This window comes from Mustelus asterias, chromosome 17, assembly GCF_964213995.1.
Source record: "Mustelus asterias chromosome 17, sMusAst1.hap1.1, whole genome shotgun sequence".
Classification (NCBI taxonomy): Eukaryota; Metazoa; Chordata; class Chondrichthyes; order Carcharhiniformes; family Triakidae; genus Mustelus; species Mustelus asterias.
The window spans coordinates 57,670,746-57,696,244 of NC_135817.1; the positions used below are offsets into that span (position 1 = coordinate 57,670,746).

General features: G+C 41.3%; 2 protein-coding genes across 16 annotated transcripts in view; one reads left to right on the forward strand and one right to left on the reverse strand.

Moving 5' to 3' along the window:
* Window positions 1-6,696, forward strand: part of sh3bgr (SH3 domain binding glutamate-rich protein) — a 44,829-nt gene extending 38,133 nt beyond the window's left edge. For 10 of the 15 annotated variants that reach the window (XM_078232738.1, XM_078232741.1, XM_078232740.1 and 7 more), the window contains 4 exons: window positions 239-265; window positions 2,256-2,288; window positions 3,602-3,673; window positions 4,908-6,696. In XM_078232738.1, the coding sequence (XP_078088864.1) occupies window positions 239-265; window positions 2,256-2,288; window positions 3,602-3,628 (87 nt within the window). In that variant the 3' untranslated portion in view covers window positions 3,629-3,673; window positions 4,908-6,696. The remainder of the gene's footprint in view (window positions 1-238; window positions 266-2,255; window positions 2,289-3,601; window positions 3,674-4,907) is intronic. The other 5 variants (XM_078232742.1, XM_078232747.1, XM_078232746.1 and 2 more) reach the window with 1 other exon arrangement.
* A 4,820-nt stretch (window positions 6,697-11,516) lies between these two features.
* sh3bgrl3 (SH3 domain binding glutamate-rich protein like 3) lies at window positions 11,517-18,505 on the reverse strand. The gene is made up of 3 exons (XM_078231886.1): window positions 18,458-18,505; window positions 15,499-15,666; window positions 11,517-11,824 (listed from the first exon to the last, which is right to left on the reverse strand). The coding sequence occupies exons 1-3, from the start codon at window positions 18,503-18,505 to the stop codon at window positions 11,696-11,698; spliced, it is 345 nt and encodes a 114-aa protein (XP_078088012.1). The 3' UTR covers window positions 11,517-11,695.
* Window positions 18,506-25,499: the final 6,994 nt, after the last annotated feature.

The following is a 25,499-nucleotide window of genomic DNA, read 5'->3' on the forward strand; positions in this document are numbered from 1 at the left end:
GCATCTCAAAACTTTTGGTTCAAAAATTAATTACCATATAATCTTATGTAACAATCATAGTTTTCCTGCATGTTCTGGCATTTCAGATACAAACTGCTTGAAGGTGTTCTCATTAGATTTAGACAGATTACGTGTCTTTTTGTCCCTTTCTCATTATAACTGAGCAATATATTTCACACTTCTGTTTGTAATTGTCCAGCTCTTTTTTTTCTTTTTATAATGTCCTTTCCTTGTTTAGGATGAAGAAGAGCAGCCTGTAACTGAGGTAGATAATCTGTTCCAATGATTCATCAGTCTTTGTCATCTCATGCTCATTAATCATCCTCTTTTATAGCGTTTCCATTTCATTGACATATTTTGCACTGACCAATTGTTGACCTTACGAACTGGAATAGACTGTTACCAGAAAACATCTAGGCTGTCGAGAAATTTGGTGCATTTATGGGATTGTACCATGTTCTAATTACAAGTGTCTTAAACATAAGGAAAATTATGATTACTTTTTTAAGAAAAATAATATTTGTAATCAGCTGCCTGACAATCTTATTGTTCCATGGATTCATTTTCAACTATACTTTTGAAAACACTATTTGTGCAGATTGTTAACTAATACACCATTGCATCAGTGCCAGGGACCAGGTTTGGTTCCTGGCTTGGGTCACTGTTTGTGTAGAATCTGCACATTCTCCCTGTGTCTGCGTGGATTTCCTCTAGGTGCTCCGGTTTCCTCCCATAGTCCAAAAGACGTGCTGGTTAGGTGCATTGGCCATGCTAAATTCTCCCTCAGTGTACCCGAACAGGCGCCGGAGTGTGGTGACTAGGGGATTTTCACAATAACTTCATTGCAGTGTTAATGTAAGCCTACTTGTGACCCTCATGAATAAAAAAAACTTGAGCATTAATGATGGGTTTTACCTATCATAATGACTAGGACTCATGGTGTTGTCTGTTGCTAAGGTTTAAAAAAAGTAGGCGAGAAGTTGAGATAAATTGGGGAGTACATAGCAGGTAATAACCTTGAGTTTTAGATTGCACCAGGAGTAGACGACCACAACGAGTCTTCAACACTGTTGAGGATACATGGAGGACTAATAGAATATTTTGTTTTTGGCTGAGGAGGAAGGATGTTTATTTCAGTCTTGAGTTGTTATTGAACATATCAACAATGAGTTAAGTAACAAGTCATCAATTACAAAGGAAAATCCTTTGAAAATGTTCATCACCAACTCCTTTTACCTCCGCTGGAGCCCAGTAAGTACCTAAAATGGAGTGAGAAATAAAATTTACGATGATTCTACAACCATAGTTGTTACTCCATGCAGACTAGCAATGATTGAGGTTTGATTTCAGCTGATCTCAGGCAGTTGGCAGTTATGGTGTTGGGCTAGCCAGTAAGGCCCATGAAAGTATGCATCAACAAAGAGCATATTCAGATTCTACTTCAATGCCTGTCTTGGTTCAACATCCACTAGCAAGAGACGCACATGAATAATCGCCACAAAGGAAAAAATGCTAGTCGGTTTGGAACTGTACCCAAGCAAACAGTTTGCATCATGAGAGAGGGGAAGAAATAGCTGAAGAAAATATATTTTAAAATATTAAACTCAAAAGTATGAGTATCTTGCCTTCCTATTGCATTAAAGAACCCTGTAAGTGTCCCTCACCACTAAAAATGGTGTAAACATACTTGGATAGAAATGATTGGTTTTACAATTCTGGGATAGCTAGGGATTTCCTGCTGTTGATTATTACATAATGTTTTCCACATTTTCAGTTTACAAATTTAATGAGTTGATGGCATGACTGAACGCTAAATATCCCTCTGCATAATGCTCTTGAAAATGAAAACGTGAGCAATTGCCAATAACTCAGTCAGTGAAAAAATAAACTTAAACAATTGAACATTGCAAACACACATCCATGCTCAGTCCTGCTCTTCCCTGTTTGCAACATGGAAATATTGAACATGCTTTTGGGGGGGGGGGAAATGGAAAGAGGTGTTTAAGGTATCAGTCTCTTCCTTATGAGAATATTTGGAACTTCCATATTCTAATCACATTATTTCATTTTGCTACAATTAACCACATTCATTATTTCCTTTTGCTACAGTTCCATCCATTACTATTCTTCATCCGTTGAATTCATCTTTGGTTCTGTTGAGATATTTTCTTCTATATTGTTTTTTTTCCTTTTCATTAAGTTATATCCCTCCTTTTTTTCTCTCCCACACCCACTCTTTTTTAAAATATGTTTAGGAAGAGGATGAAGAAGAACCTGTGACTGAGGAGGTACTAATATAAGAGCAGTTAATATATAAGGAGTCTCTTTCTCATCATGCTTAAGAGTGGCTATAAATGTATCTAAACAAACTAATTTGACGACCTGATTTTTCACTGAAATATTTTCCACATAAGTTAACATAGAAAGCCACAGCACAAACAGGCCCTTCGGCCCACAAGTTGCGCCGATCACATCCCCACCTCTAGGCCTATCTATAGCCCTCAATCCCATTAAATCCCATGTACTCATCCAGAAGTCTCTTAAAAGACCCCAACGAGTTTGCCTCCACCACCACCGACGTCAGCCGATTCCACTCACCCACCACCCTCTGAGTGAAAAACTTACCCCTGACATCTCCTCTGTACCTACCCCCCAGCACCTTAAACCTGTGTCCTCTCGTAGCAACCATTTCAGCCCTTGGAAATAGCCTCTGAGAGTCTACCCTATCCAGACCTCTCAACATCTTGTAAACCTCTATCAGGTCACCTCTCATCCTTCGTCTCTCCAGGGAGAAGAGACCAAGCTCCCTCAACCTATCCTCATAAGGCATGCCCCCCAATCCAGGCAACATCCTTGTAAATCTCCTCTGCACCCTTTCAATGGCTTCAACATCTTTCCTGTAATGAGGTGACCAGAACTGCGCGCAGTACTCCAAGTGGGGTCTAACCAGGGTCCTATAAAGCTGCAGCATTATCTCCCGACTCCTAAACTCAATCCCTCGATTAATGAAGGCCAGTACGCCGTACGCCTTCTTGACCGCATCCTCCACCTGCGAGGCCGATTTAAGAGTCCTATGGACCCGGACCCCAAGGTCCTTCTGATCCTCTACACTGCTAAGAATGGTACCCTTCATATTATACTGCTGCTTCATCCCATTGGATCTGCCAAAATGGATCACCACACACTTATCCGGGTTGAAGTCCATCTTCAAGTTCAATAATTATTAGTTGATGACGAGTGGAAATTTCAAGTTCAATAATTATTAGTTGATGACGAGTGGAAATTTCATTAACTTTGAAAATAGTTTGATAACTTAGAGTTATCTTACATTCAGAAAGATTCACTAATTCTTTTGTTTTAAAAAGCTCATTTTAAAATCTTTGCAGGAAAGACTGTGTAGATTTTTTTAAATTGGAAAACCATTAGGTTATAAAAATATTAGAATCTTTGCCTAAACATGCAAGTGACACAAATAATATGCATGGATAGTGTTGGTAACCAAGATCTCCTTTGTTGCTGCTTTATGTTCCACTAATTTTCTACAATCTATATGCTTGTGCTCATTCTTCCTTTTTCTTTTTCTTTATTTTCTATTGATTAGGATGAGGATGAAGTGGATGAATCTTAAAAAAATGATTTTGCTTTTATATAACTTAATCTACAAGGGTTTAAGGTAATGAGAGAGAATGCCCACCTGGCCACCTAATTCCAACATTCAAACTAAGCATGCAGAATTGATGACTTGCCTGTTGACACTGAGAGACATAACTAGCCTCGGTGGGTGGTATGTCGCTTTTGACTATAACATGACTAGCGATCTGACTATGTTTTACGTGTTATTATTGACTAATCTTCCCATGCATCCTCCATTTGAAGAGTTCGGTTTGATTCTGAAGGTTGTACTGTAGATGAACTATTTACATTAAGTTGCATCCTATCGTCAGAGCGAGTCTGCTGGAATGGAGTGCTTGGAACTAATTACACACAGCTGTTTGGCTTTCAGTCTATTTCTGTTTATTTAATATCACTTTGTATTTTAAGAATCCCTAAGAATGTAAAGCTTTAAATTCGGTCTTGCTCAGAATGTTACCCTTGTATTGCTTATTATGCCTGCACTCAGCTGACTGAAGTTTGTACATTAGTTTGAAAAATGTATTTGTAAAATGTTATTTTCTAAGTTTACTTTCCAAGGTTTCAGGTAAATGGCTCTAGGTTTTTGACACTGAATAATGAAACTTTGTTTTTTAGTCACCTTATCTGTTTTATGTTAATTTTGTCTTGAGAAGCTATCACTATTGACTTGTGGCTTAAGTCCTTTGCCTTTTAGTTACATATCATTCAATATAATTTTTTTATCACAAGCCAAAACACTCATGATTATGCTTTACTGTGAAAAGTGGCAGTATTTAAACTCTGTCACCACAAGGAAGTTAAAATTGATGATATAAAACTATCTCAAGTTTTCCTTGTTTGAGATGCAACATTTCAAGAATTTTATTTTTTACTTCCAATTTTGAAGACACTGCCCTTATCTCAGTGATCTAATACCAGGGAGGAACTTTGTATTTGGATTGGAGCATCTGGTCAGAGGATGCTGCCTCCTTTCTATCTTTTCCACTGCACCTTGACACAAGCAGTCTGTCAGCTAGGCTAGATACTTAGATTTAATTAAATGTGAACTGTTAAAAATGTCCACTACTAGTGCTTGCTATATAAAACAACAAAAAGAATTTTTATACGTTGAGAACTGTTCTCTGTTAAAATAGATTTTGAATTCCAGCTTCGATGTGAGAATATATTTCAAATATTATTGATGGACTTACAGGTTGGCCTCGTGGAGAGTTGCATTGATTTCTGTGATTCAGTAGTGGTATTTATTTAATTCCCTCTTTTTCTGTTTTTTAAAGGAAGCAGAAGCCCTTGCAGAACAAAAGCAAGTGTAAGAACTTGATCCAGGAACATTGCACCACCCATGGTAACCTCAGTAAAAACATTGGCACTGCCCAAGAAGTTCTTCAATTTAAAACAAACATGGATTTCAACAGAGGAGTAGCCTCCGAACATCGCTCCTTTATTGCAAATATTGAGCCGTAGTCAACCTTTTCCTTCTGTTTGTAGATGATTAGCTGCTGTTATGCTTGGAGCCAGTGAGCTTTGTAGAAGCAGAATTAGGTTTTTGGAAGCTGATCTAAGCACTCCCAACAACGTGGCATTGTTAACACCTGAGACTTTCCTCCTTGGAGCAGCCAGTGAAAGCCTTAGATCAAAGCTTGCCTTCACAATAAGAACTGCCAACCTTTTCCAAAGTTTTGCCTCATCTTCTCAATTATGCCAAGTTGCCTCTGTTTCCGATTAATTTTTGCCAATGTTCACTGAAAATCAGTTGCTGTGAATGTTGGAGAGAGTAACGACTGATCAATGATGCAATGAAGTTTTTTTTAAAAAAGAAATCTCCTTGTTGCATCCTTTTTCCTCCTCCAGTGGTGTATTTTAGTTTAATAGCACATTTTGGTCTCACAACATTTAAAAAGGAAAAAAAACTTTGGTTAAATTGCATCATCCAATGGAAAGTTTTCATCTCTTTTCACACTCTTAGGTGTTCAAGTATCAATCCCCAGATCTGGAAAGTGTTTATTGTGGGTCTAGATTATTAGATGCAGTTTCTGTCTTGAAGCAGACAGCTGGGCTGTTCTCTGTTCTGTGGTGTTTTGTGTGCTGTACTCTAATGAATCACATGCAGCAGTTGTGAATGACAGTCCGCTTTTTGAGAAAATGACTCCTGGATATGAAATATTTTGCCCAATATTCTTACCAAAAGTTTCTTTCTTTTTTCAGTTTGTATTAAAGGAAAGTTAGAGTATAAATTTGAATCACCATGTGGTTGCCTGTGCATTGTACTTGTTTGCCCCTTGTCAAGTTTTGAAGGTGGCAGTGCCATGGTGGATAGTGCTTAAACCTGATTTTAACTTTCGTTCCTGGACAATAAACCCTACAAGGTGGATCAGCCACTTGCTGTGTCACTTGCCTACTTGTCCATTGAAATTGGGTGAGTTGCATAATACATAGTGGACACGCAAGACTGTGTTTACTGCCCAGCAGTGTAAGTTAGAATTGTTCCTTGATTTGTCTCTTCACATGCCTTTTTGTATCCGTTTAGCCTCCAACAATAAGGAGCCTAAACAACAACAATGCAAATGAGGACCTAACACTGTTCAGTTTAAAGTGCAACACCTCATATATCACTTGGATTTTCTCTGTGATTATGGGACAAATAACGCTTCATCTCAATTTTCAAATTACTGACCTGTGGGGCCTTCTAACATTGGGAGTGCATTCTCCATTTTTAAAAAATATCAAATGAACAGCAAGAGAGACCCGGTGCTATGGCTGCATTCTTTAAACACCATAACTAAAAGAATTTGGTTCCTTTGTTTTTTTTAGGAACTTACAACATGGGTAGGATTTTTGGCCCTTATCAAATCTGCCTACCACTTGCTGTGTATAGAAAGTAGACCACGTTACATTACTTTCCAGAATGGAATGTGACTGAAAGATGCAGCATTGTAATTGTGCTCCTTGTGAGAGGTGTCGGGCTGGAGGACCTGCTAACATGAAGTGATGGAACAACTCTCATACAGCTAATGATTCTACTGTTGGCTTCTTCTGGAATGGTCATTAAATACCCTTTTTACTGCCCACGTGTAAAACCTGTTTCTTCTGTGCTACCACCAAAAAAAAGTGATCATTCAAAGCTTTAATTCCCTTGCACCCAACAATTATATTTATGTTCAATGCACCAGTGTGTCTTTATGTGGTTTTTAAAAATTACTTGCATCACAAAAAAATACAAATGTCAGCATTTTCCAATAATAATTCACTGGGGTCATTCTGGGACTGTACGCTTGTGTGAAGAAATCCTGGCCTACAGAAGTATATTTTCGGATGACCTCTGGTGGATTCAGGTAATATTTTCATTGCATTGCTATGTAAATTATGGTAAATATTTAACGTTTTGATTTAAATTTCAGTTAGCCCCTCCATATACTATTTCTCACAGCTATCCCTGTTTCGATTTCATGGGTGGTCCATTTAAAGCAACCTGAGTGTCAATTTATAATACATTTTGTACAATGTATGAAATTTGGCTTTTGCTGCTGGTAAAACACAGGTTTTCTGTAATCTAAAATTAACACGGTAAGTTTTTACAAATTATCTCCTCTCTCAAGACTGATTTAAATTCTAGTACCCGTTCCTACTATGTAAGTGTTGTCAGAATATTTTACATAGAGATTACCACAGCTGTGCCCCTTCTGGTCTTCAGCCAATATCAAACTGTCTCTGGATAGCAGTTGGAAGCAAGAACACTGGCAGACCTTTCCATTCCTTGACCTAAGGCGATGAGGCTAATAGTAGTAACCCATGGCTGCTGTGATAGAGGCTGTCTACATCAGCATATTGTGGGAATGAAACCTGTGAACTTCTGATTCTCAGTATTGCATAATGAATTACCTTCACCCATGCAGCCATAAGGGGAAATTTAACAGCTTTGAAAATACATACAAAATAAATCTTGTATTTTTCACATATGAAGGTAAATAATATCATTAGAGGACAGTTAACTAATCTATGGTAGAGCAGGAATGTGAATCCGTTTTTAGGTGTTTCTGGGGTGAGTGCTTAAGCAGTAGTGATTATTTTAGTTTCTGCCTTCCCTGGTACAGACGTAATCTCTGGCCTGGTAAAACCACCAGACTGAGCAAAATATTACAAGAATTTGGCAAAGTGTCAATCCTGGTGAGAGAGCTGGCGTGGAACTCTCCAGCTCCACTGGCCTGTTTCTCTCCAGATCTTGTCCCTTTAACTGCAAAAAAAAATAGTGCACGTGGTTTGCAATGTCGCTCTGGCAGGGCGGAAACTCTTGGAGCCAGGAACCTGGCATTGCTACCCATCCCCATCCTTCCCTCAACCATGTTTCTGCAACAATATCACACTTCCATGTGTCAATCCATGCCCTTAACTCATCAATCTTACCTATTACCCTCCAGCATTAAAGTAAAGACCATCCAGCCTTGCCTTACTCTCAGAGGTACCATCGTTAGCAGGAATGGCAATGTCTCTGAGAGGAACATGCACCAATAATACATTAAGAAGAAAGGGAAGTTCAATTACCAAGGTCATTGAGAAATGTAAAATAGTTACCAGGGTCAAATTAATGGAAAGACGATAACTTCTCGCTTTTTATGTATAAATAGTATAGCAGTTCCAGAAGAGAGACAGATGTGTAGGTGAACTCAAAGATTGCTGTCTGAGTTGTGCCACTCTGCCATTAGCTTTGCAAAGTCTGCTTTCACTAAATAGTTTGGGAGTTGCTGTATTTTTATGGTAGCTATTAACTATACTCATGATTGAGTTAAATTTTGTACACCTACTTCAAATTACAGTTCCTTCCCAGTCCTCGCATTGCTGATTTCACAGTCCTCTAATTGGATTCCTTAACGAGATGCCTGATTGCTTTCCATATTCACTCAAGTTCCAGAGCCCCGTTTCCCTCTGTGCAAGTACATGATTAACTAATGGCAGACACTGGTAGATGCCCTGCTATAGCACTAATATTTTTGAGTATAGATAGTAGACCTTTAAGAATTAAATCTGCAAGTTAGATCAAAGAAAATATCAGCTGTGATTTTCAAGCAGACTTGTGAATACCATAAAAATTAGAAAAATAAATTTGTTTCTTAAAACCAATTAGAAATGCTGTTCCAAAATATTGTACGACAGAACTGGTTCTAGTTTGTACAAAGTCTGCATGCAATCATAAATAACTGCATGATTCACCAAAATTTAATTAAGACTATCAAGTTGCAATGCAATTTTAGTGGCATGAATCCTCTATACGAGAGTAAATTGTGTTGGGTTGGCCGGTACTCTGTCCATGAGATTGCCAGTGGGGCCTCAAGATCCGTCGAAACCTGCAAATCGCAAATCTCTCCAACAAGACTGAGCTTCCCTTTCTTAATGTATTATTGGTGTACTGTTCCTCTCGGAGACATTGCCATTTCTGCTAAAGATGGTGTCACTACTCAGCAGGTAATCTTCAGCCAAATCCAACTGCTATTCTATTCGTGGAATGCACAAAATCCCTTGCATGTATGGCTGTTGAAGCCCTCATTCAAAAAGGGAGGGAGGCAGAACATAGGAAATTATAGACCAGTTTTTTTAAATGTTGGGAATCCATCGTAAAGGAAGTAATAACAGGACATTTGGAAAATCCAAATGCAATCCATCAGAGTCGGCATGGTTTTATGAAGGGTAAATCGTGTTTGCTTGTTATATCTTTGAAGAGCTCTGGCAAATTAGTCAAAGTGGATAATGGGGATTCTGTAGATGTAGTATATCTGGACTTTCAGAAGGCATTTTATAAGGTGCCACAGAAAAGGTTAATGGACAAGGTAAGATCTCATGGGGTTAGGGGTAATTTAATAGCTTGGATAGAGAACTGGCTAACCAATCTCCACATCATAACCAATACAAAGCAGAGAGTCAGAGTAAATAGGTCATCATCTCATTGGCAAGATGTAGCTAATGGTGTGCCACAGGGTTCTGTCCTTGGGGCCCCAACTACTTACAATCTATATTAATGACTTGTATGCTGGGAAAGAGTGTACTGTATCCAGATTTTCAGATGACACTAAAATAGTTGGAATAGAAAGTTGCAATCAAGAAAATTTACAAATGTATAGGGATAGTTTTGGTAAATGGGCCTAAATTTGGCAGATAGAGTTTAATGTGGTGTGAGGTCATCCATTTTGGTTGGAAAAATAGAAAGGCAACTTATTATCTAAATGGAGAGAGACTTCAGAGTGCTGCAGTGCAGAGGGATCTGGGTATCCTCGTGCATGAATCACAGAAAACTAGTATGCAGGTACAACAGGTAATAAGGAAGGCAAATGGAATTTTGGCATTTAATGCTTGCTAAAGGGATAGAATATAAAAGTAAGGAAGTGTTGCTGCAACTATACAAGGCATTAGTGAGACTGCACCTGGAATATCGCATACAGTTTATGTCCCCTTTTGAGGCTGTTCAGAGGAGGTTCACTAGATTCATAGAAATCATAGAAACCCTACAGTGCAGAAGGAGGCCATTCGGCCCATCGAGTCTGCACCAACCACAATCCTACCCAGGCCCTACCCCCACATATTTACCCACTAACCTACGCATCTCCGGGGCAATTTTTAACCTGGCCAATCAACCTAACCCGCACATCTTTGGACTGTGGGAGAAAACCGGAGCACCCGGAGGAAACCCACGCAGACACGAGGAGAATGTGCAAACTCCACACAGACAGTGACCCGAGCCGGGAATCAAACCCGGGACCCTGGAGCTGTGAAGCAGCAGTGCTAACCATTGTGCTACCGTGCCGCCCAGAGATGAGGGGTTTGTCTTACGAAGAAAGATTGAGCAATTTAGGCCTATGCTCTCTAGAGTTTAGAAGAATGAGAGGAGATCTAATTGAGGTAAAAGGGGATTGATAGGGTAGATGCAGAGAGGATGTTTCCTCTTGTGGGGCAATCTACCTGAGAGGTCATAGCTTTAGATGAGGAGAAATGACTTTACTCAAAGTGTCGTGAATCTGGAATTCACTACCCCAGAGTCCTATGGATGCTGGGACATTGAGTAAATTTAAGAAACAGATTTTTAATGGGTTGAAGGATTATGGAGGACAGGCAGGAATATGGAATTGAGGCCAAGATGAGATCAGCCATGATCGTATTGAATGGTGGTGCAGGCTCAAGGGGCTGAATTGTCTACTCCTATTCCTAGTTATGTTCTCAAATTTGTTTGGTAGGGCACCTCTAGTTCTCAAAGCTCTGTTCTCCCACTCTGGCTTTTTTTTGCACCCCTGTTTTCTACACTCATAGAAACATAAAAGATAGGAGTGGAGGAGGCCTTTTGAGTCTGCTCCGCCATTCACCACAATCATGGCTAATTGCCCAACTCAATAGCCTAATCCTGCTTTCTCCCCATAACCTTTGATCCAATTCGCCCCAAATGGTATATCTAGCCGCCTCTTTAATACATTCAATGTTTTGGCATCAACTACTTCCTCTGGTAATGAATTCCACAGGCTCACCACTCTTTGGGTGATCATGCCTTCAGCTGTCCAAAATATGTAAATCTCTTTGCAAATCTCTTCACCTCTCCACCTCTGTTTAATACTTTACTTAAAACCTGCCAAATCAATCAAGCATTTAGGCAACTGCTCTGACTGCTGTTTTGGTTTGATGCTAATGTTTGTCTGGTTATAGTTTGTGAAGCACTTTTGTGTTACATTTATAAAGTAGTGACTTTAGAGTGCTCTTTTCCAAACTAAAGGACAGGATCTTTTGGGTCGTGGACTTCTTTTGTGGCTTACCTTCACGTAATTCACTGTGTTCTTCACTCTCACTGCCTGCTCTGCAATATCAAACCTCTGATATTAGTAGCAGCATGGAAAAAGAACAAGAGGATCTCTTTTGGTGCCGCCAGAAGTTTATTATCTTTTTTTAAAAATTGCGGCAGTTTTAATTTTATTAACTGTGTATCAGTTACATCAAAAGACCAACTTTTCTGATTTAAATTATATTGTCATATCACAACTCAAAATATATAGCAGATAAATCAGCACAAAGGTGCTACAGTACTGCATCCACTGAATCAGCTTTCTGCAGCATAAGTTTGATTGAAGTCTGTTGAAATATCACAACCATGTTGCACTTTCTGTATCAATTTTAAGAAGTGATTGATCTCGTCATTCTCCACAGCATCATAAAACTGCAAGTAACCCTGCAAAGAGGTTTTAAAGGCTTGTGAATTAAATAACTCGCCCTTTAGTTTTTATAAGCTATAATGTTTCCAAAATTATTTAAACAAGTTCACTGCTCGTCAATTGGGTGATTTGGTGGGTGGGGTGTGATGGATGTTGGGAGGGAGAAGGGTTCTGGCTACCAGAATCTTTAGTTTGCCAAGAATCAAGAGTTTTGTAATGGACACAGGGACAGGTGAAGATTTCCATAGCTGGTAGTGTCATTCTCTCATGTGACCCAAGGTACAATCCTATTTGTTTCTGCCCTACAATACATCCACTCCAATTGGTGCACCCATCAGCATCTTGACATGGAGGTAGTGAAGTATGTGTGAAAACTCCAAACAAACCAGTCGGGGGCAAGCTCTCAGCTGGTAGAATGCTCAAATGCAGGATTAGGACATAGGGCGGAATTTTACCAGAAAATGGCAAAGTGTCAGGTTCTGACTGTGGGGAGAAACATGCCAGTTTCCACTCCAGGTCTTCTGACACCATCAGTAAAAAGCAGGTGGGCAGGTCTTGCGACGGCCCCCATCCATCCTTGCTGGCAATCTTACCCCCTCCCCCACCCATCATCCATCCTCGCCGACAAACCCCGTCCCCCGGCAGTACCATGTCCCTATGTCCCTGACCACCCGGAGGTTACACTGACCTCCATGCCCCTGGCGTTGTCATCTTGACTGCTGAAAAGCAATAGTGATTCCTCCTGCTGGTGTGATGTCACACTGGCAGGAGAAAACATTTTACACTCCTGAAAGCCATTTAGGAATATTTAAATCCGTACAAATTAATGGTAATCAGGTTCACGTCCTTGCTGGGTGTGGCCCTGATTACATCGCTGGCGGGGGCGGGAAAGATCTCATTCGGCGCAAATTCCATTATGGCCCTCTTGAGAGGCGAATGGGCCCAGAAATTCACGGCAATAGTATTTATCTATTGGTGTAATTTTAAAACATCTCAATGCACATGCTTCATAATATGATAGGTAAATAAAACTCAGTTTTGATCTGGGTCCATCCCACAATTTATAGTGTATAGCAGTCAACTGTATTCTCATTGCCTTTCATCGAGAACTATTCCCAAAAACTGAGGCTGATTTTTCATTACACATTGGTACCATAGCCATCTGTTATATACCTGAGTAATAGATGTCTGCAGGGCATTCAAGAACTCTCAATATTAGTGCTAAGCTTACCTCAGTTGACATCAAAACCTGCACACCTTTAGATAGAAGTCACTCGGGCTGAGTCATGTGATTTTTTCCCCTCAAGGGCTGGCATCAATTGTGAAGATCGGCTAACAGCACAGACCAGTAATTGAACTTATTGCAAGAATGTTTCTTGTGCTTCCATTACTATTAATGTTGTTAGCTTTGCCCTAAGTGATGGACTTGCGAGTTTTAATTTTTGGTCTCCAGACCATCATGCTTGTGTCTTTATGTAGTTTGTTACCATCCTCACCAATTGCTATATTTCCGGGTTGTATCGGCTAACATTGGGTTGACTGACCTGCAGTAACTGTTTATCCTTCCTGTTTTTTGATAGTATGCGTGACACAGTAGTTAGCACTGCTGCCTCACAGCACCAGGGATCTGGGTTCAATTCCTGGCTTGGGTCACTCTGCATGGGTTTCCTCTGGGTACTCCGGTTTCCTCCCACAGTCCAAAAGACGTGCTAGTTATGTGCATTGGCCATGCTAAATTCTCCCTCTGTGTACCCGAACAGGTGCTGGATTGTGGCAACTCGGGGATTTTCACAGTAACTTCATTGCAGTGCTAATGTAAGCCTTGTAAGAACATAAGAAATAGGAGCAGGAGTAGGCCATCTAGCCCCTCGAGCCTGCCCCGCCATTCAATAAGATCATGGCTGATCTGACGTGGATCAGTACCACTTACCCGCCTGATCCCCATAACCCTTAATTCCCTTACCGATCAGGAATCCATCCATCCGCGCTTTAAACATATTCAGCGAGGTAGCCTTCACCACCTCAGTGGGCAGAGAATTCCAGAGATTCACCACCCTCTGGGAGAAGAAGTTCCTCCTCAACTCTGTCTTAAACCGACCCCCCTTTATTTTGAGGCTGTGTCCTCTAGTTTTAACTTCCTTACTAAGTGGAAAGAATCTCTCCGCCTCCACCCTATCCAGCCCCCGCATTATCTTATAAGTCTCCATAAGATCCCCCCTCATCCTTCTAAACTCCAACGAGTACAAACCCAATCTCCTCAGCCTCTCCTCATAATCCAAACCCCTCATCTCCGGTATCAACCTGGTGAACCTTCTCTGCACTCCCTCCAATGCCAATATATCCTTCCTCATATAAGGGGACCAATACTGCACACAGTATTCCAGCTGCGGCCTCACCAATGCCCTGTACAGGTGCATCAAGACATCCCTGCTTTTATATTCTATCCCCCTCGCGATATAGGCCAACATCCCATTTGCCTTCTTGATCACCTGTTGTACCTGCAGACTGGGCTTTTGCGTCTCATGCACAAGGACCCCCAGGTCCCTTTGCACGGTAGCATGTTTTAATTTGTTTCCATTGAGATAGTAATCCCATTTGTTATTATTTCCTCCAAAGTGTATAACCTCGCATTTATCAACGTTATACTCCATTTGCCATATCCTCGCCCACTCACTCAGCCTGTCCAAATCTCTCTGCAGATCTTCTCCGTCCTCCACACGATTCACTTTTCCACTTATCTTTGTGTTGTCTGCAAACTTCGTTACCCTACACTCCGTCCCCTCCTCCAGATCGTCTATACAAATGGTAAACAGTTGCGGCCCGAGTACCGATCCCTGCGGCACGCCACTAATTACCTTCCTCCAACCGGAAAAACACCCATTTATTCCGACTCTTTGCTTCCTGTCGGATAGCCAGTCCCCAATCCACTTTACCACACTACCCCCAACTCCGTGTGCCCTAATCTTCTTCAGCAGCCTTTTATGGGGCACCTTATCAAACGCCTTTTGGAAATCCAAAAACACCGCATCCACCGGTTCTCCTCCATCAACCGCCCTAGTCACATCTTCATAAAAATCCAACATGTTCGTCAAGCACGACTTTCCCCTCATGAATCCATGCTGCGTCTGATTGATCGAACCATTTCTATCCAGATGCCCTGCTATCTCCTCTTTAATAATGGATTCCAGCATTTTCCCTACTACAGACGTTAAGCTGACCGGCCTATAGTTACCCGCCTTTTGTCTCCTTCCTTTTTTAAACAGCGGCGTAACATTAGCCGTTTTCCAATCAACCGGCACTACCCCAGAATGCAACGAGTTTTGATAAATAATCACTAACGCATCCACTATTACCTCTGACATTGTGATACAAATAAATAAATAGGAGTGCAACATTGGCCATCCTCCATCTTCTGGCATCATTCCTAAATCTAAGGAAGATTAGCACATTGCAGTCAGATCCTCGACAGTTTCAACACCTACTTTTTCCAATAGCTTAGAATGTATTCTCTCTGGGCCTGTTGACCTTTTTGCCTTTGTTGCCAATCTTTTAAGTTTTTATCCTATCATTTCTGATGGGTGGCAATTTGACTGGAGAATTTTAAGCTAAGATTTTATCCATTAAATGTATGTATTTAATAAAAGCTATGTTTTATTTCACTGGTCATAATGCCAAATTAAAGATCTCTTACCCCGCAATAACTGTCATCATTGAATATTTGCGGTGGAAGAGCAGTGGGGTCGCCTGCTTTGCTTCTCATTTCTTCCAGAAGTGTTTCACTGACTGAGATATCTATCCGCTTGTACTTAATTTTTTTAATGTCCAGCACCCTTTCCACTTCTGACTGTTGCGACCTGACCTAGGAGCAGCAAAAGAATTTTACTAAGAACTAAACTAGTAAACCAATTTTGACACTTGTCATGATTCATGTATACAGATGTATCAAAGTGTTACAAAGTCAACAAAAAGGAATGAAACCAGATCGATCAGCATTGAATTGGGTACCATAAACAACTACAACACAGCCCTGTTGTCTTCACTGTTGCTGGGTCAAAATTCCAGAAATCCCTTCCCCTGACAAGAGTGTGGGTGTACCTGTACAATAGGGACTGCAGTGGTTTAAGAAGGCAGCTCATCACCACCTTCTCGAGGACAATTGGGGATGGGCAATAAATGCTGGTCTTGCCAGTGCCACCTACATCCCATAATAACTTTTAAAAACAATTTCTCGCTAGTGTGTTATAGTATTGAAATTCTCTCAAGGACCATAAACCCTCAAATTCATTCATGACAGATGGGCTTGTATTACAGAGCAATATTTTTTTGGTGAACTAATCCTGGTGATAGTCATGGAAGGTATATTTAAGTTTATGCTGCAAATTTTCTGTAATCTTAATATGTAATGTTGAATTCAAATTTGTCGGGGCTCAAACTGATGGGAGCACCAAACATGGGTTCTTACTGTGAAGTCATGATGTGGAGATGCCGGCGTTGGACTGGGGTAAACACAGTAAGAAGTTTAACAACACCAGGTTAAAGTCCAACAGGTTTATTTGGTGGCTTTTGCTACCAAATAAACCTGTTGGACTTTAACCTGGTGTTGTTAAACTTCTTACTGTGAACTCAGCACATTATTGGCAGCTGCAATTATCCATTGAACCTTTAGGGGAACATTTTTTTCCCTTTCCAATGAAAGCTGATTTAAAATGAGAATCACTTTGGGACTTTTAGCTTGTGTATTGCATCATCGTCATGTGAGAGGCTGGCGACGCTCTTATGGCAGATGTGACTGAGAATGTACCACTGTGATAACCTTTTTATTTCAGTTCAAAACTCACTATGATTCTGAAGTTGAATGTACAGTTCTAGTAAATTTGTAGCTGACACCAGAAAAATGCCAACTACTTACTGGAAAGTATAACTAGTTCATGGATGTATTTCCAAAAAAAAGGAAACTGCTATCTCTATCCAATCTGGTCTTTTTACTGCACCTATTTCTCTCTCGACCTTGTTGGAGGACCAGTGGAAAATTGTTTTTTGCAATCTCCAACCACTACATGTGATCTGTGATAAATTGGGGCCCAATCACCATTAAGGTTATAAGAGTTCATCTTTCCCAGAAGTGGATAGGACTTACCATGCTAAGTGAGAATACAATTTTCACAGTAACTAAATTGCAGCGTTAATGTAAATCTACTTGTGACAGTAATAAACGTTTTTACCATCTGTTTATGGGTGTAAGGACTAGTTTCTGGGAAGCAATAACCATCAAGTAATTTATCATTAAAAATAAATAAGTCCGCCCTTGGCAGGCATATAAGAGTTTACAAGGATTATGTTTTGTTTCTGATAATGTCTCTAAAGATTGTGTTGTTGTCTCAAGGGTCGATGTGGAACAGAGCCTGCCAAGGAATCTATTCTGTGCGAGGCTCTGTAACTCCACATTGGGAGTAGTCTACAATATTATACCTTCTATTTATTGAAGATGAGAATATTTTTGAATCAGTCGCTGAAACAGCTCACTTATAGAAAATACTAGGTAGGTGACGACTAACTGTGGCCAATTTTGGGGTCCATACTTTAGCAAAGATGTTGAGGCCTTAGGGCACAGTGAAAATTTACTCAAATTGTATCAGGATTGAAAGGCTTGTTACATGAAGAGACTGGAGAAATTGGAGTTCTCACAGTAGCAGAGATTATTCAATATCATGAAAGGTTTGGATACAGTAAATAAGGAGAAGCGTTGGTAACCGAGCAACTGATATTTAAGGTAAGTGGCGAAAGAACTCGAGGCAACATGTGGGGAAAATCATGCAGCGAGTTGTCACCTGGATTGCACTGTTTGTAAATAATAACCTTTGAAAGGGAAAGATTTGATAGACTACGTGGAAAGAGAGGGAAGTTGAAAACGTAGTGTCACTCTTTAAGGAGTTATCCAAAGTATGTTGTATCGTTCTCTGAATCACGGGGCAGAAACCAGGAGAGAATCCCTTGCTGACAGGACAGGCCAGTCATCTTCAGGAAGATGCGGATGCTGGAAAATCACAGCAGGTCTGACAGCATCTGGGGAGAGAAAATGAAGCCAACGTTTCGAGTCAGAATGACCCTTCGTCAGCGTTTCGGATTCCAGCATCCGCGGTATTTTGCTTTTAGTTTAGGCCAATCGTCTTGCTCGGGGCAACCCGGCTGAAATTGATGAATCTCTTAGAGCAGGAATCAAAACAGCCATTTCTAGATTTAATGTGCCATAGGTTCCACTTACCCAAGAATAGGTGAAGTTGACCAGTATTTGAAATGATAGTGCATGTGGTGCGTGCCAGTGGCGGTGGTCGACTGAGACAATGGGCGCAAATTTTCAATAGTGGCGAGAGATCCAAGAGTCTTCGTTTAGTTTTAAACTCGAAAAAGTTCCAGCGGATCTGGCCAGCTCCTTTCAAATGATTTTGTGCCGAAATACCTTACCAGTATATATACTATCTCCAAGGTAATCGTGAATGGTCTCAGATGAATGAAATTGGGAAATCTTTCCACACTTCAATAGGGAGCAAGTTACACTTAATAATTGATAGCAGAATTAATATCCGAGATGTTTAGAGTAAATTCTATTAATGATGATAATACATGTTTCGGTCACCGCCCTGCGTCCTCACCTCTCTCGATGAGGACACACTGGAGATGTACAATTGGACTCCAGACATGGCTCGTCCAACCTTAACTTAAACGATTTGGCCGCTTTTTTGTTAACCCAAACCACTAGCAGCAGCTTCAGTTGTGTCCGTTCCGCAAATCGCGTAACTGCCAGAATTGCAAGAGATTCTATTGACGAGAATGTGCTTTAAAAGGCGTAGGCAGTATTGCTCAAATCAAGATAAAGTTTTGGACACCGGCCATCGCAGATTATTTGGAATTATTAATACATTAATCATTAATACAAAAGTAATCTTGAACCACGTGTTTTCCTTACGTAAAAATCAACGAACAGGAACTGGATAAAGATGACAATCCTGAGAATTGGGTGTCATATGTGCGATCCTGCATAGGGTGGGTGGATGGTTCAAGGGTTGTAACCTGGATATCAAGTCTTTTTAACGAGAAACAAGACCCGAAAATGCTGGAAAATCTCAGCAGGTCTGACAGCATCTGTGGAGAGGGGTGGCACAATGGTTAGCACTGCTGCCTCACAGTGCCAGGGATCCGGGTTCGACTCCCATTTTGGGTCACCGTCTGTGCAGAGGTTTGATTTGATTTATTATTGTCACATGTATTAGTATTGTTGTGAGTCTTATCAGAGACTAAGTAATGCCGAAACTTAAGCTAATACACAGACTCACAAAGCAGTGTCCCCCGGGGTTAAAGACATCTTTATGACCAAAGGTTGTGAATGTAGCCCAATCCATCATGCAAACCATCCATTGACTCTGTCTCCACTTTCCGCTGCCTTGGCAAAGCAGCCAGCATAATTAAGGACCCCACACACCCTGGACATTCTCTCTTCCACTTTCTTCCTTCAGGGAAAAAGGTACAAAAGTCTGAGGTCACCTACCAACCGACTCAAGAACAGCTTCTTCTCTGCTGCTGTCAGACTTCTGAATGGACTTACCTTGCATTAAGGTGATCTTTCTCTACACCCTAGCTATGACTGTAACACTACATTCTGCACTCTCTTGTTTCCTTCTCTATGAACGGTATGCTTTGTCTGTACAGCGCATAAGAAACAATACTTTTCACTGTATACTAATACGTGACAATAATAAATCAAATCAATGATCGATGGGAAAATGAGCATTGGGCAGTCCAATGCCTCACTAGAAGAAGCCTTGAACACTCCAATATCACTCTGAAGTTACAATGCATCAAACAGATTAATTATACATTTCTCAAGGTTTACTTTCCTGCCCATCTGGTAGTTATGAACCAGTCATTATTAGTACAAATCAATCAGTGTTAACAATTGTCACATACCTTAGCCAATTGCATTCTACCCTCTGACATCTGGTGATTTCATTGGTCCATAGAATCTAGATGCTTCTTCCCCATCGCTTAGCAACCCCAGGCACTTAAAGGTCAAAGTTACTGTTCCCACCAACTCTTATTTGCATCAGTGGCTGAACCAGACAGCTGACATTCACAGGTCTGAGGAGAACTGTCTTATCAGGGCAACTTGAACAGCCCTATTCATAAAGTGGCTTTGGGAACCATACTGTTCGTAACTTTTGCTGATAAAACTATGCACATTCTGCAGTTTCGTTGTTCCAAAGAATGTAGTTTGTCTGCTAACTCCTCATCCCATGGTGCCTCACAGCAGCCTGTCTTTGGCTAAAGTGTACAATTACTTTAAAAATACAGCTAAAATACATTTAAAAATCCGAAATACATGTTTAAATCAGAAATACTTGTTCAAATCTCACTTATTTAAATCTCTTACTGCGTTCATACTGTCTTCGTGCAAACAGTTCCCGTTAGACTGAGAGTCTGATCTGAGGTCATTTAACTCAGTGCTGGTAGTTTTATTAGTGTCTTAAATCCCTGATTATTTGAAATTTCTCTAAACTACTATGAATTTCTCCAACATTATACAGTATATGGGCGGCACAGTGGTTAGCACTGCTGCCTCTCAGCACCAGTGACCTGGGTTCGATTCTCGGCTTGGGTCACTGACTGTGTGGAGTTTACACATTCGTCCCGTGTCTACGTGGGTTTCCTCCAGGTGCTCTGGTTTCCTCCGACAGTCCGAAAGACGTGCTGGTTAGGTGCATTGACCTGAACAGGTACCGGAGTTTGGCAACTAGGGGAATTTCACAGTAACTTCATTGCAGTGTTAATGTAAGCCATACTTGTGACTAATAAATAAACTTTAAACTTTACATCAGAACATAAGAACTAGGAGCAGGAGTAGGCCATCTGGCCCCTCGAACCTGCTCTGCCATTCAATAAGATCATGGCTGATCTTTTCATGGACTCAGTTCTACTTACCCGTCCACTCACCATAACCCTTGATTCCATTACTGTTCAAAAATCTATCTATCCTTGCCTTAAAAATATTCAATGTGGTAGCCTCAACTGCTTCACTGGGCAGGGAATTCAACAGATTCACAACACTTTGTGTGAAGAAGTTCCTCCCTCAACTCAGTCCTAAATCTGCTCTCCCTTACTTTGAGGCCATGCCCACTAGTTCTACTTTCACCTGCCAGTGGAAACAACCTCTCTGCTTCTATCTTATCTATTCCCTTCATAATCTTATGTTTCTATAAGATTTCCCCTCGTTCTTCTGAATTCCAATGAGTATAGTCCCGGTCTACTAAGTCTCTCCTTATAAGCCAACCCTCTCAACTCTGGCATCAACCTAGTGAATCTCCTCTGCACCCCCTCCAGTGCCAATATATCTTTTCTCAAGTAAGGAGACCAAACCTGTACACAGTACTCCAGGTGTGGCCTCACCAGCACCTTATACAGCTGCAACATAACCTCGCTGTTTTTAAACTCCATCCCTCTAGCAATGAAGGACCAAATTCTATTTGCCTTCTTAATTACCTGCTGCACCTGCAAACCAACTTTTTGTGATTCATCCCCAAGGACACCCAGGTCCCTCTGCTCAGCAGCATGTTGCAATTTTTAACCATTTAAATAATAGTGTCATCAGCAAACTTGAAAATCGAGTTGGAGGGGAATTGGGCCACTCAGTCATATGTGTATAAGGAGTAAGGGGGGTGGAGACACAGCCTTGTGGGGCACAGGTGTTGAGCGTGATCGTGGAGGAGGTGTTGTTGCCTATCCTTACTGATTGCGGTCTGTGTGTTAGGAAGTTCAGGATCCAGTCGCAGAGGGAGGAACCAAGCCTCAGGCCATGGAATTTGGAGATGGGTTTCGTCGGAATAATGGTGTTGAAGGCTGAGCTGTAGTCAATCAACAGTGTTCCAAGGTTGAGTGCAGGGCCAGGGAGATGGCGTCTGCTGTGGATCTGTTGCGACGGTAGGCGAACTGTAGTGGATCCAGGCAACCTGAGTGTCCAGAATTGATTTGTGCCACGACTAACCTTTCAAAGCACTGCATGATGATGGATGTCAGAGCTACCAGATGAGTCATTAAGGCACGCTACGTTTTCTTTGGTACCGGGATGAGTCTGCACGTTCTCACCTTCGGGTGCTCCGGTTTCCTCCTACAGTTCGGAAGACGTTCTGTTTAGGAGGATTGGCTATGCTAAATTCTCCCTCAGTGAACCCAAACAGGCACTGGAGTGTTACGACTAGGGGATTTTCACAATAACTTCATTGCAGTGTTAACGTAAGCCTACTTGTGACAGTAATAAATAAACTTTGATGAAGAGTCATCTTGACTCAACATTGGCTCTATTCTCTCCACACATGCTGTCAGACCTACTGAGATTTTCCGGCATTTTCTGTTTTTGTTTCAAATTCCAGCATCTGCAGTATTTTGCCTTTGTTTTTTTTAAAATAGAAGATTGTCCAAGCCCACCTCTCCCTCACTATCACCTGTCTTGGTGAAATTCCAGCTTTGGAAACAAAAAGTTTTATTTTCGACTCCAGCATCTGCAATATTTTGCTTTTATTTAAGAAAGTTGTGGCTTTAAGGGTCAGTGGTTTGTACACTTTGTTCTAGGAGGGCATTCCCCTGAGTCACTGAGGGAGAGCTACATTGCTGGGATGTGTTCTTCTTTGGATGTGATATTAAACTAAATCCTAAGGTGGATTCAGAAGCCTTGAATACATTAGCCAAAGAACAGAGACTCTCTGTCCTGAACAGAATTTTCCGCTCAACATCTGTAAATTCATTAATCATTCATCTATAATCTCTGCATGGAGGAAGTACAAATGGCTCCTAACAAATGCCTGGCAGGGTTAATTTTCTGGGAGTGTTTAGGGAAGGCAAATAAAGCCTTCAATCAATCTCCATTGCTTCTGGGCCTAGGTCAAGCCCAATACGGGGTGCAATGCCTTATCTTATTGATCTTTCTTGTGTTTCTCACAGAGGGGTAAATGCCATCTTCTCCATCTGCATCTTCTAATGGACACCGCCGGCTACCAACACAAGATGGCCGCCCGGGCCCGTCTGCCCATGCGCTCTGCCCTGCTCCGTGCACGCGCACTGCACATGCGTAGGAACGCTAGTAACGCCAGTTGCCATTTAATTTCTCCGCCTTTGTTGGTGGAGCCAAATGCACCAGTTTGTTGCCAGTTGTTTGGAATATCTAGCTCACAAGCATTTTACTGACACTCGGAGAAAGTGCCATTGTATTTCACGAGGAGTGACGGGGGCCGTTATTGAGCACCGGATGCTTTAACTCGGGACTTTAATACTGCACCTCCCTTGTTAAGATGGCGGCCACGCACACAACTGCGCATGCCCGGTGCTGACAGCAAATTAAGTCTTCAATCAATCTCCATTGCTTCTGTCCCTTGTGGGCCAGATCAAGCTCAATGCGGTATCTTATCAACTTGGATCTTGTTTATATTTCTTGTGGGGGCCATGAATTTGATTTTGAATTTGGTTTTGGTTTTGGGAGCAAGCAAGGAATGGATTTGGGTTTACCCGGTCCTTTGTCTCGTCAGGACCACGAATTGGATTCAATTGAAATTTGAATTTGGTTTTGGAGGAAGCAAGCAAGGAATGGATTTGGGTCTGCTCATTCCACTCTGAGCATTGGCTTTGTAACTTTAAGAATGGAGTAAAAAAAAGGAACAATCTCCATTAACAAAGAAACTTGAGAGAGCTTGTTATAGTCCCATTGCTCTTCTTCTGGAGGCTGACTGGCTTTAGAATTACAAGAAAGAGCAATGGTGTGTGGAAGTTGTATTTCTCCACTATCCCTTCCTGTTCCCTAGGCTTGGAATCTGATATTGCTGTTGGAAGATCCATGTTAAAAAACACAATGTGACACCATAAGGGATAAAATGATATGAAGTATCTAGTAATGATATCTGAATTTGCAGAGTTATGTCCTTCATGTCTGTTCTACCTTATAGTATTTGCAAATAGAGATCATCAGAAAGAAAGATACAAATGTGAAAAGAAATATAGCTAGTTTATGCCTTTGTCTAGAAGATTTTGACCTTTCTTCCCATCAAGGGATCTAACTATTGCTAAATAATAACAGGATTTTCATTTCCACTATCCAAAAGTCCATTCCATGCACAGATCATGTTGCCTGTCATGGTTTAATTTGAAATAGATCCCCCTTTTCCGAAATATTTATGTATAATTTGGGAACGTCACCCTTATGAAACCTGCTTCTTGCTCAGCTGAAAAGCTATTGTTTTTCCAGTCTTTCTTCGAGGGGGCATCATATGCAATCAGTTTTTTGTCATTTTGCTGAATTGCACCCAGGGGTGGGTGATTATTTTGTGTCTCCATGACCGCTCAGTCCTTGCATTATGGTCTGACAGTACAACATTTTTATAACTTTCAGGCATTTAGTTGGCTGGGACTACCCTCACCTGGTGAAAACTAATCACAGCTAGAGTATCACGTGCAATAACTTCTAGTCCCTGCACTGTTTCTTCAGGCATCCCTCAAGGATCTATCCTTGGCCTGCGCCTATTTCTCATGCTGCCCTTCAACAACATTTTCTGAATACGATGTAATTGTTTCTCCTTGATGATCTTAACGTCTCCACATCATCAATGTCAGATTCCACTGTATAGTGATAACACCTAGCTCTACCTCATTATCACCTTTCATGCCCCCTTCATTGTCTGATTAGTCACACTTTGAAACATCTAGTCATAGAATCATAGAATCCGTTCAGTACGAAAGGAGGCCATTTGGCCCATCAAGTCTGCACCGACCACAATCCCACCCAGGCCCTATTCCTGTAATCCCACATATTTACCCTGCTAATCCCCCTGACACTAACACCAGCATAGCCAATTAACCTAACCTGCACGTCTTTGGACTGTGGGAAGAAACCGGAGCACCCAGAGGAAACCCACGCAGACATGGGGAGAATGTGCAAACCCCACACAGACAGTGACCTGAAGCTGGAATTGAACCCGGGTCCCTGGTGCTGTGTGAGGCAGCAGTACTAACCACTGTGTCACTATACCGCCCCACCTGGATGATCAGAAATTTCCACTAGCTAAATATCAGGAAGACTAGCCGTTGTTTTACATCCTTGTCACAAACTCCATTCCCTAATCATCATTCCATCTCCTTCCCTGGTCCCTGTCCAAGGCTGAACCAAACCATTTGTAACCTCGGTGTCGTATTTGACCCTAAGATGAGCTTCTGACCACATACCATTTCACCACTAAGATCATTTACACTCCACATTCTAATATTGCCAGTCTCTGTCCAGCCTTTGTTCATTAACTGCTGAAAGGTCTTTGCCTTTGTTACATCTAGTTTTGTTTATTCCAGTGCCCATGTGGCTGATCTCCCAACCTGCATAACCTAAATTCATTCAAAACCCTGCAAATATTTGATCTTGCATGAGGTCCTGGCCACCCCTCATTCCTGTGCTCGCTGATCTTTACTGGGTTCCAGTCTGTCAATTTTATAATTCTCATCTTTGTTTTGGATCCCACCATGATCTCATGCGTGCGTATCCTCGCAATCTCCTCCAATCCAACGACTCTTGGTGATATCAGCTGCATTCCTCCATTTCTGGATTCGTGCAATTCAATTTTAATCCGGTCTTCAGCTGCCTGGGCTCAAGGAGCTGGAGTTCCTCCCCAT